Below are 11914 nucleotides of genomic sequence, written 5' to 3' on the forward strand. Positions count from 1 at the left end.
CACTGTAGCTGTACAGATGGTCGTGAGCCATCATGTGGTTGCTGGGAATTGAACTCAGGACCTCTGCTTGCTCCAGCCCCACTCGCTGCTTGCTCCACCATAATACACTGTAGCTGTCTTCAGACGCACCAGAAGAGGGTGTCAGATCTCATCGTGGATGGTTGTGAGCCACCATGAGGTTGCTGGGATCCGAACTCAGGACCTTCGGAAGAGCAGTCAGTGCTCTTACCCGCTGAGCTATCTCGCCAGCCCCAAGTGACTGCTTTCTAAAAGTTAATTTAAAACGAACCATACTTCTTAGGGTCACAAGAGCACTCAGCAAGCTGAATGTCCTGGGTACACTGGATGGATTTACATTGGTAAGTTGTAAACCTAACTGTGCCTTTTTAGGTACTTGGCTAAGTAGCAGATACATTACAGCGGAGACAAAGACAGAGAGAGGGAGGGAGGGAGGGAGTTTTACAGGAACCAGCAAAGCCATCAATACTGACTCTGGGAAATGTGATTTATCAGTCCCTCAGGACTGAGCTGATTGTACCAATCCCTGCATTCATTTCCTTCCTTCCTAAGAGGAATCTTAGGGAGATGATAGTAAATTAGCAGTCTAATAAACAAGGCAGCACAAAGTACCAGAACACTGGCTACCTTTTATAAGAAAATGAACAAAATGGCTAGCCCTGTTTAAAGCTCCCTGTTATTATAGAATTTCTAATAAAGACTAATCATATCAAAATCAGGAGCAAAACAGATTCTGGTCCCTCAGTTCTCTCATAATTTCATGGGACCATGGCAAGGAACAAAACAAAGCAATACTCACCAACTTGTGGAGTAAGTCATCTTTCTTACTATACTGAGAAGAACAAGTCCAGCTCTTGATGGTTTCCGTCAGTTTCAACAGGATGCTTTGCTAAAGAGTAAAGATTATGAATGACATTGTGTAGGATTATTAATTAAATACACTGAAAAGGCAGAAAAACTAAACAAATTATCTCTAAGTAATTGGACTTTTTATCGGAAAAAGAGAAAAGCCCTCAATGAAGGTTATTATTCAGTCAGTGTGTTACAGCCCCCTCACTTATCCCCATCTCTAGGTGTACAATAGCATGACCTAGAATGTGCTTGCATTACACTCCTGGGTCCTTAAATAAGAGTTTAATTCAATAAATTGAAATGAGAGCTGTAAATCTGATAATAAAAAAAGGTCTCTATGATGTAGCCCATTTACCATGGAAATATTAAAGGCTATCTGTGTCAACATGATAATTATATTTATTTCAGAATGAAATTATGGTATGGTCCACATTCTCAATATTAATATCATCTGGTTATAAAATGCTAAAGCAGGAAGATATTTTAGTTCTTTTATAAGAACTGCCATGCCAAAGGTTTTATTAACAAACCAATTAAATATGTAATTTACCTTACTAGCCCCACTACCTGAGCACGGCAGCAAATGGAGTTTATAAGCGTTTACTGACCGAGGCACTGCAAATAGCCATGGAGGTAAAGGCGAATGAGCAGAACTGCTGCTTTAAAGAACATCATAGAGAAGCAAGGGCAGACAGACCGCAGCAATGAAGTGAAATCATTCTGTGATAGTTCACAAACTTACTAGCAACTCATTCTGACTATACAAACCAAAGTTATCCTTTTTGATACTTGCATGCTTAAGAATGATAATTGGAGCTGGAGAGATGGCTCAACAGTTAAGAGCACCAACTACTCTTCCAAAGGTCATGAGTTCAAATCCCAGCAACCACATGATGGCTCAGAACCACCTGTAATGAGATCTGGTGCCCTCTTTTGGGGTATCTGAAGACAGCAGCTACAGTGTACTTACATATAATAAAGAAATAAATCTTTAAAAAAAAAAGAATGATGGTAATCACAAAAAACAAAGACTCTAAATATTTTCTTACAGTCCTATTCTAAATGATTTGTGTTTGGGATCAGGTCAGGACTTGTAAACTTTCTGAAATGGCCCTAACCATATGCCTGCCATTTTGTATGTTTTTGTGCAAAAAGGCATTCTTAGCATTGACAATCACAGAATCAAAATGTCAGCAAATTCTGAAAAAAAGTTGACTATGTTCTACATTCTACAGGATCCAATATTCAGTTCAGATTTACCTCTTCATGTAAAAATAAACTAGCACAACAATCTCATTAGTACATAAACTGGCTTTGTCTGCCTGCCTCTCCCTCACCCGGAGACAGGGTCTTTCTCTTACACAGTCCTGGCTGGCCTGAAATTCCCTATGTGGACTAGGCTGGCCTCAGATACCCACCTGCCTCTCCCTCCTAAGTGCTAGGATTAAAGGTGTGTGACACTGTGCCCCATAGCTTTTGATTTTTAATACGTGGTCAAACCATATGCATACAAACACTTACTTTAAAATAAATTTCGTTATGATTTATTATCAGAAAATATTTGATTTGTATATCTGTTTTATATACCTAGATACTTAGGAATGCATAAAAATTTCTTGATCAAAAAGAGGTCATGAGTAGATAAAGATTAAGGAGCTCTGAGTTAGGGCAATTATGACTCAAGAAGAGATTTAAAGAAGCTTAGAAGATGTGCTGACTCCCTAAGTGTGCTCATTTACTTTGGTGATTAATAGAGTATTTCTTTATGCAAGACTGGAGTCATCCTTGACATCCTTGAGTGTAGGCCAGGCCAGAAGTTGGGATAGACATTTGCTGACCTTGCATAGGTCCTGTGAGCTGAGTCTGTGCCTTGCATAGGTCCTGTGAGCTGAGTCTGTGCCTTGCATAGGTCCTGTGAGCTGAGTCTGTGCCTTGCATAGGTCTAGTGAGCTGAGTCTGTGCCTTGCATAGGTCCTATGAGTTGAGTCTGTGCCTTGCATAGGTCTAGTGAGCTAAGTCTGTGCCTTGCATTCATGTCACTGAAGCAGATGCTTCCATTTAAGCCAGGATCCTATGGTCAAGCCTTTGGCTTGTGCCTTCTGTATTTCTGGGGATCATATCATGTTCTTCTGGGTTGAGAGTACTTGGCAGAGTGGCTAGGGACTAGGGTTTATATATCAGCAGCAACATCTTGGCACACTGTCACACAATAGCACTTAACTAGGATAGATTTTTATATGTAGGTTTACAATAACCTCCCTGAGGTGGTTTGAATATGCTTGCCCCATGGGAAGTGGCACTATTAGGAGGTGTGTCCTTGCTGGAATAGGTGTGTCCCTGTTAGAGGAAGTGTGCCACTGTGTAGGCTTTGAGGGCTCCTAGTGCTCAAGCTCCACTCCTCCCGGCTCCCAGTGGAAGACAGTGCCCTCCAGGCTGCCTTTACATCAAGATGTAGGACTCTGTTTATCCAGCACCATGTCTGCCTGCACGCTGCCATGTTTCCTGCCACGATGATAATGGACTGACCTCTGAAAGTATAAGCCAGCCCCAATTATAAGAGTTATCTTGGTCATGGTGTCTCTTCAGAGCAATGGTAACCCTAACTAAGACATACCTCCTACTCCCAGACTCTGTAGGGCTCTGTTTGTGTGTGTGTGTGTGTGTGTGTATGTATACAACTCAGTGGTAAAATGAATATCTATGTGGTATAAAGAAGGGACGTATTTAAACCACAGCACCAAAACAACGAGCCCCCAAGATGGCAGGATGACTCAGCCAGTAAGGCGTCTTGCTACCAAGAAGAAGCACCTGAGTTCAGTCCCCAGAATTCACAGTGGGAGGATTCAATGAACACAGCATTTGACAGAGAACTACTACTGGCAAAGATCTAACTAGGGTTTTAGTATATTTCTTTGTTCCTCCAGATAATTTCAATACTTAAAATATGTCTTATTCTCAAATAATTTTTATTTCACTTCACATAAAGTACCCACAAAAAATTTCAGACAAGCAGTAAGGACTGACATTCCTCTCACAGATCTATATTATTTGTGAAATAAAAAAAAAAAAATCTCACATGAGGGAAAACTGAACTCAGGCCCTTGTACATGCTAGGCGAGCACTGTACAACTGAGCCCCATCTTTGCCCCTAAAAGACAGTTTAAGTAATCATTAAGGTAAAGAACAGATGAAGCCATGACACATGAGCATGCTTCTTACTTTCTGTAGGACTCTGGTGGGAGGCGGCTGAGGTCCCTCTGTTGTCAAGCATTTTTCTGTTTTTGGTGACAAAGAAGAACATATTTCAAAATCTGTGTGTCCCAAATCTTGTAAGTACTGGTAAAGTGGAGAGTTCTGAAAGAAATATGAAATGAAGCAGATTTCAAGATCACTAATATTTCAAATGTTTTGGGATCAAATTAAAAAAAATCACACCTGAGTACCAGCTTCTATCACATTTTTCCTGGCCTCTCCTATGAGAACTGGTATGATCTGCTATAGTAAAACGCCATCGAACACCAATAAATAAACCAACAGGCAATCCAAAGACCCAAAAAGGAAAAGCTCTAAACAGACACACATTTTTTTTTTGAGTGAGCACCAGGAAGAAAAATGAACTCAGAATTATAAATAGATTTCTTAAGCATTTTTTTAATCCAAATTTTTGTTGTCTTTAAGTAAACCATTCTAAAATAGGTTGTGCTGGCTATTGTTAACTGAGAAGAGGACCTACAGTAAAAGAGTTATTATTTAAAGCCAAGAAAACCTAAATATATTCACTATAATGCTATGTGTAATACTGTACATAACACACCTTTATTTAGTTAGCACTAATATGCACATTGCCTGCCATGCTTGACACTATAAGCAAAACTCAAGCTCCTTTAAAAACTCAAGTTCATTCATATATTAGGCAATGCCAGATATGGGAGAGAGAGAATGGTTTAAAAAAAAAAACCCAAAAATACAGCCGGGCAGTGGTGGTGTACGCCTTTAATCCCAGCACTTGGAAGGCAGAGACAGGCAGATTTTTGAGTTTGAGGTCACCCTGGTCTACAGAATGGGTTCCAGGACAACCAGGGCTATACAGAGAAACCCTGTCTCGAAAAAAACCAAAAACCAAAAACCACAAAAAAACAAAACAAAACAAAACAAAAAAAACCCCCAAAAAACCACAAGCATCTTTTGATGAGAGTGAATAACACACCCATATTCTCAGAATTAAGGAGGTTGAAGGCCAGTCTGGGCCATCTGTTAAGATCCTGTCTCACAACAAATAAAAAAAAATTAAAATAAGGTAACTCTGGAAGCAAAGTTTAGGTTCTAATTCCAACTCTTGACTGTCACTAGATAAATCTGTGGCAATTTACAAACCATGGGTACTTCAGTTTTTTCACCTAAAAACAGGATACTTATATTTAGGCAGAGAGATGCTTACACTCCTTTAATTCCATGTTTGGGAAATAGAGGGGCAGAGCAGCAGAAGCAGAATCTCTTGAGTTTTAAACTAGCCTGGTCTACATAGTGAGACTATGTCTCAACAACAACAACAACAACAACCCCCCCACACACCAAAAAAAAAAAAAAAGAAGGTTAAGGGACAGATCACATCCCTGGCCCCAAATGTTGTGTATCAGTTTCCTCCAAGACTGAAACATTTGCCCTTCAGGGAAACTCTTTAAGCAGGAAGGTAAACAACTTGAAATATCTTTAGGAAGTCCCTGAAACTGACCAAATTCACTAGCCCCTCCCTGCCAGAGAATGAAATTAAAGCTGAGACTCTCTTAGACAAGTAAAGCTGAGCTACAAAGAAGACTCTCACACAAGCTAAGCTGCAAAAAACATCTTGAGATCAGACTGGTCTGAGAAGCAGAAACCAGCCGAGTCTGGAAGAGGTTTAAACAACCTGAGGCACCTGGAAAGGACACTCCCCAACTTGTTGAGCTGCCTGCAGGCTGTGCAGTATGCTCCAGGTTCCCAGCTTTGTGAGCTGTCACCAGTTCTGGGGGTGGGTTTTGGTGATGCAGCTGTCTTTGAGTCATTCCTGTTCCTGTAAGTGACCCCTTGCCTATATTCCTGTAGCTCCAATAAAACTCACTGCTTCACCAAGTTGGATTTTAGTGGTATCTGTACTTTGGTCTAGCGTGGGTTCCATGTTTGGGGTGAGTAGACAAGTGGGTGCCTTCTCCCCAGAAAAACTTTGTCACGCAATACCAATTCACCCCACTTCCATTAAACATACTGTTACTATTAGATGAAAATCTATTGAGAAACTTACCTTGAATCAGCAGCAAACATTAATTCTAACCTTCCTTCTACCTTTTCTAAAGTAAAAATTGGGTAACATATTTAAAAAGAAACCTTGAAGGGCTACAGAGATGGCTCAGTGGTTAAGAGAACTTACTGCTCTTGCAGAGGACCTGATTTTTATTTCCAGAACCCCATATGCTGGCTATCAACCATGTGTAACTCCAGTATAAGGGAACCCAATAAGCACATTCTTGAATGCATGCAAAACATTCATATACATGAAGTAAACCAATCTTTAAAAAATAAATAAATAAACTTTGAGGGGCAGAGAGCTGGCTCAGCAGTTAAGAGAACCTGTGTTCTTACAGAGGCCCAGAGTTTGGTTCCCAGCACCCACCATGGCAGTTCATAACTGTACATTAACTAACTCCAGTTCTTGGGGATCTGACACCCTCTTCTCTCCTCCACAAGCACCAAGCATGCACTTGGTGAACAGACATTCATGTAAAACATCCATACATACAACATAAATCTTTTTAAAATCTTGATTCCATTCAATGAGATACACAAATCTTAAAAAATAAGATTATCAAAATTTGTCAACCAGTGTTGGAGACACAGCTACAAAACCAACAACAGAGCTGCCAATCTGAACTAGGGAAGAGAGAAACAGACTCTTCGAAAACACTCTAGTTTATTCAGGAATAGCAAAGGATTGAAATCTTGGGTGCTCATGTGCCATGGTGGACATCCTCAAAGGCTCAGAGCAAGGATAGGTTTTTTTTTTTTTTTTTTTTTTTTTTTTTTTTTTTGGTTTGGTTTGTTTTTTAAAGATTTATTTATTTATTATATGTAAGTACACTGTAGCGTCTTCAGACGCACCAGAAGAGGGCGTCAGATCTCATTATGGGTGTTGTGAGCCACCATGTGGTTGCTGGGATTTGAACTCATGACCTTCCGAAGAGCAGTCGGTGTTCTTCCCCGCTGAGCCATCTCACCAGCCCAAATGTGTAGCCCAGGCTGGCCTCGAACTCGTGATCCTCCTGCCTCTGCCTCCTTCAGCAAATCCTACCAGCGTGCGCCACCACAACCGGCTTGTTTTTTTTTAAAGATTTATTTATACATTTTATGTATATGAGTACACCATTGCCCTCTTCAGACACAACAGAAAAGGGCATCAGATCCCATTACAGATGGTTGTGAGCCACCACGTGGTTGCTGGGAATTGAACTCAGGAAGAGCAGTTGGTGCTCTTAGGCACTGAGCCATCTCTCCAGCACAAGGAAAGGTTTTGAAGGGCCAAATAAACCACTGGTTCAAGGGGCAGATGGAAGGAGCTAATTTTTATTCACTGGAGCTCTGGCTGTTGCTAATGGAGGGTCTGCTTAGAATTGACAGAACCAGAAAATGTTGTTTTAGGGACTATCCTCTGTGACAGTGTCTGTTACTGTCATATATACATTTGGCAAACTAAAGAGCTCCAGAAAACGTTTTGCTTGGGTTTGGAATTTGCTACAGACAACTTTGACACAGCAAACTCTGTGACAAAACCTTAGGTATCTGACTTGTATCAATTCACTGAACGTTCTATGGGGCATTCTCACTGTACCATTATTAGTGTTATTCCCTTATCTAGATGATACAACAGATTCACTCAGCCAGAGATGGGACTGAGTAAAGAATTTGACCACAAAGCCAACACTCTGAAATATGACAGTAAATGAACACTGAGAAATGTTCCCTTAGCTGTCTAAGTCAGTCAGTCTCAACCTTTAGGTCATGAGCGCTTTGGGGGTTGAATGACCTTTTTACAGGGGTTACCTAAAACCATAGGAAAGCACAAATATTTTCAATAAATTCAAAACAGAAACAAAAGTACAGCTATGAAGCAGCAATGAAAATAATTTTATGTTGGGAGTCACTGTATTAAAGGGTTGCAACATTAGAATGGTTGAGAATTACCGGTCTAAATGAAGAAGACACCAAAGAAGCTTATTTACAGCTTTATCCAGAGAAAACAGACCATTACAGGACTGAATGAGATGTTATGCAAACAGGAGAGATGCCTAACTTAGACTCAGTTTCCTTTGGATTCTATCCTTGAGTTCTCAAAGTGATGGAACCCAGTGTGCAAGACTGGGAACATGAGACAAAGGCCTTTTCATTTCACCTTTAAGAAAAATATCTAAACTGTATAAGGAAAAGGGTTTCTTACTTCTTTATTCAATTTTTAAGATTCTGACAGCACATATGGTTAATTTTCTAATACAGCACTAGCTGGCGGGCCCAAAACTCCCAATCTTCTTGCTGTGCCTCTCCAGTGCTAGAAATATGAGCATGCACCATCACACTCACCTTCAATTGTTCACTGGCTTTGTAGTATGTGATTTTTTTTTTATGAAGACAGGGTCTCTTGTAGCACAGAGTGGCCTGAACTTGCTATACAGAAAAAAATGACCTTGACTCTCCTGCTGTTTCTGGTAGTTTGTGTGTTGGAAACAGAACCCAATGTTAGGTAAGCACTTTATCAACTAAGCTATAATCCTAACTCCCAAATGGTTTCTTTTAAAATCGCCTATAATGTTATTGAAAGAGTGCTTTTCAAGTTGAACTATGAGCCCTACCCTGCTCTGACTTTAGGGTGCCAAAAGAAATCTAGCATATTGTTTGGCTCGACCTTTTGAAAAGTTTATATATTAAAAAAACAAAAGTAAAAAAACAAAACCCAGAACTTGTTTTTAGAACTCTTTCTTCACAAGAACTCCCAGAGGCAAGAATAATAAATAAGATGGATCAAAGTGAAGTTACTCTAGAGTTGCAGACCATATGGTCTCTGGTAGAAGAATCAAACCCACTGCTCCAGAGTGAAAGCAATCAGAAACAATGCACACATAAACCCATGAGTGTGGTTATGACCCAATAAAACTTTATACATAAGGAAATCTAGAACTCCTACCATTTTGATGTTACAGAAAAGAATAATTTTGATACTTTCTCTTATAACTTAAAAATGGGAAACCATTCTTTGTACAGCAGTCCTTAAAAAATCAAGATGGAGAGAACCTGACCCAGTGACCTTAATTTACTGCCTCCTCTTCCAATTATAGCCTCCACTGAGGCGAGGTATTCTTCTGGAGGGTGGGAGATAGTGACACATCTATAGATGTAATTCCTAGAGTTCCCTATTATAGATTTCATTTTTGCGGTTTTCTACTTGTGATTGGCAGTGCAAACCATACCACTTCTGCATAAACACCATGCTCTACTCTATATATTTATCATAGCATCCTAGATTGCAGCTTTATTTTTACTTTTATGCTTCAATAACTTCTGAGCCAAAGGAAAATTTAAAATTTAAACAATAACACAAAATTGAAAAGACACATTTTTTGTTTTGTTTTTGTTTTTTTGAGACAGGGTTTCTCTGTATAGCCCTGGCTGTCCTGGAACTCACTCTGTAGACCAGGCTGGCCTCGAACTCAGAAATCTGCCTGCCTCTGCCTCCCAAGTGCTGGGATTAAAGGTGTGCGCCACCACCGTCTGGTGAAAAAAAAAAAGACCCGGTTTTTGGTGTAACTGAGTGTTGGCCCAGATAGACAGTGCAGCATGGGTTAAAGACACAGAAGACATTCTCAGTGAAATTATTATTTTATGTTAATATTTTAAAAAGATGTATTTTAAAATTTATGTGTATGCGTGTGTGCTTGCTTGAGTTTATATGTACTACCTAAGTGCAGAAACCCTCAGATACCAGAAAGGGCACTGATGTCATGGAAGTAAAATTACAGATGACTATGAGCTGCCTTGGGTGCTGGGAACCAAACCCAGGTCCTCTGCAAGAGAAATAAGCTCTTTCAACCACTGAGCCATCTTTCCAGCCCCACATTAATCCTTCAAAAATGTTTGGTGCTAACATGCTCTTTTTATTTCTTTTAAACTGCTAAATAATCTAGATATTAGTTGATAGCTCTCAAGAAAGCACATTCTCATCAGTGGATCTCAAAATCAAGATCCCCACAACACAAGCACTGTAACCATGAACTCACCACAGCTGTAGTTACATATTCGAGATCAAGTTGACAAGGTGGGTCAACACTGGAGACAGGCAGCACTAACTGGACCCAGTGGGTTACTAACAACAACAAAGAAGACATAAAGGAGTTTGGGAACCCAGGGAGAGGAAAGGGTGAGTTGGGGTGTATATGGTCAGGATACATTGTTTACATGTGAAAATATCAAAGAATAAAAGGTATTTTATTTAAAAAGAAAAAAAAGGGCAAGATCCTGTGAAGTCAAACACTATGGGGCAAGCCTGTAATCCTAGCACTTGGGAGGCTTAAGCAGGGGAACATAGATTCAAGGCTAGCTCTTGCAACAAATCAAGTTTGATGTTAACCTGGGCTACATGAGACCCTGTTTCTTATATATAAAACAAACAAACAAACAAACAAAAAACCCAAACCCTAAATAAACAATTTACCCCTTCCTCGAATAAAAGAAGAACCTTTATAGTTTTAAAAACTGAAGAAACAAAAGATCATCTTCTGTTATATAGCTGTTTATTGACCTTTATCACATCAGAAATTATAAGTGAAAAATTAAAATATTTGTTTTACTTAAAAATAGCAATAAACTCATTAGGAGTAATAACGTAAGCAATGCATTTAAATAACAAATTCCAAGTGAAAAAAATAAGTAAGAGTAGATCGACATATTGGATAACATCCTTACTGCAACTGGAATAATAGAAGACTCATGGAATCTTGTTTTTAAAGGGTTTATTTCTTTTTATTTTATGTGTTTTGTCTGCATATATGTTTGTGCTCCATATGCATCCAATGCCCATGAAGGCCAGAAGGTGGCACTGGATCCTGAAGAAGAGGAGAGTTCTAGAGTTGTGCTAGGAGTTAAACTAGGCTTTCTGGAAGATGAACCAGTTCTGAACCACACAGCCATCTCTCCAGTCAATGAGGGCAGCTTTTATCTGTTTTTGCATTCTATCTATTGCAATTTGTTTTGCTGGTAGTTTTTTTCCTCCTTCTGTTTCAAAATCTACTGAATGAAGTATATAAAGAAAAGATTTAAATAGATGTGTGTACTGAAAAGCAAGAAGTATTTTAGCAGTCTTTCTTAATACTTACAGCAAAGGCAAATGGTTATGACGAAATTTGACAAGTTATAGTCAACCTGGAAAAGGTTAGCCTTAGTGAAACATGAGAACATGTTTCTTAGTGAAATGGTAAGAGCAAGAGAGCTTACTGATGAGCTGAGGAAGCAACCTCATCAAAAAGGCTGAAAACTATCAGCATCAAAACTCCATCACGGACTAGAGTGGGTGGGGCTCAATAAGAGCACTGGCTGCTGCTCCTCCAGGACCACGGTTCCATTCCCAGAACCCACACAGCAGCTTGCAAGTGTTTGTATCCATGGTTCCAGGGGATCCAACCCCCTCTCACAGATATACATGGAAGCAAAACACCAATGCAAAATAAAATAAAAATAAATACATTTAAAGAAAACTTTGATCATTCAACATAAAATGCATTTTCTTATGACAAGGTAGCGTTCCCTCCCTACTGTAACCATCCTAACCATATTATTTAGGTTTGGGGCCAGTAAGTCTAAGAACCAATTAAATGTATGGAAATATCTATTTGTCATGTAATGAGCATTATTATACATTGATGGTAACTTTGGAAATGAAGTGTGGAGGGTGTGCAAATGGTTTGTTATAGCATAACTCTTTTCCTTGGTTTAAGCAAAACAGAATTACGAATGTTTTTTTTTTTTTTTT

At 39.4% G+C, this 11914-nt stretch overlaps 1 protein-coding gene across 6 annotated transcripts in view; it reads right to left on the minus strand.

Annotated features, from left to right (window-relative positions):
* Positions 1–11914, minus strand: part of Vezt (vezatin, adherens junctions transmembrane protein) — a 66003-nt gene that overhangs the window by 33022 nt on the left and 21067 nt on the right. For 5 of the 6 annotated variants that reach the window (XM_031349441.1, XM_031349440.1, XM_031349442.1 and 2 more), the window contains exons 2-3: positions 4090–4224; positions 818–907 (exon numbers count right to left, since the gene is read on the minus strand). In XM_031349441.1, the coding sequence (XP_031205301.1) occupies positions 818–907; positions 4090–4224 (225 nt within the window). Of the gene's footprint in view, positions 1–817; positions 908–4070; positions 4225–11914 lie in introns of those variants that run through there. The other variant, XM_031349445.1, reaches the window with a different exon arrangement.

The sequence above is a fragment of the Mastomys coucha genome, unplaced genomic scaffold (genome assembly GCF_008632895.1).
Source record: "Mastomys coucha isolate ucsf_1 unplaced genomic scaffold, UCSF_Mcou_1 pScaffold4, whole genome shotgun sequence".
Taxonomy (NCBI): domain Eukaryota; kingdom Metazoa; phylum Chordata; class Mammalia; order Rodentia; family Muridae; genus Mastomys; species Mastomys coucha.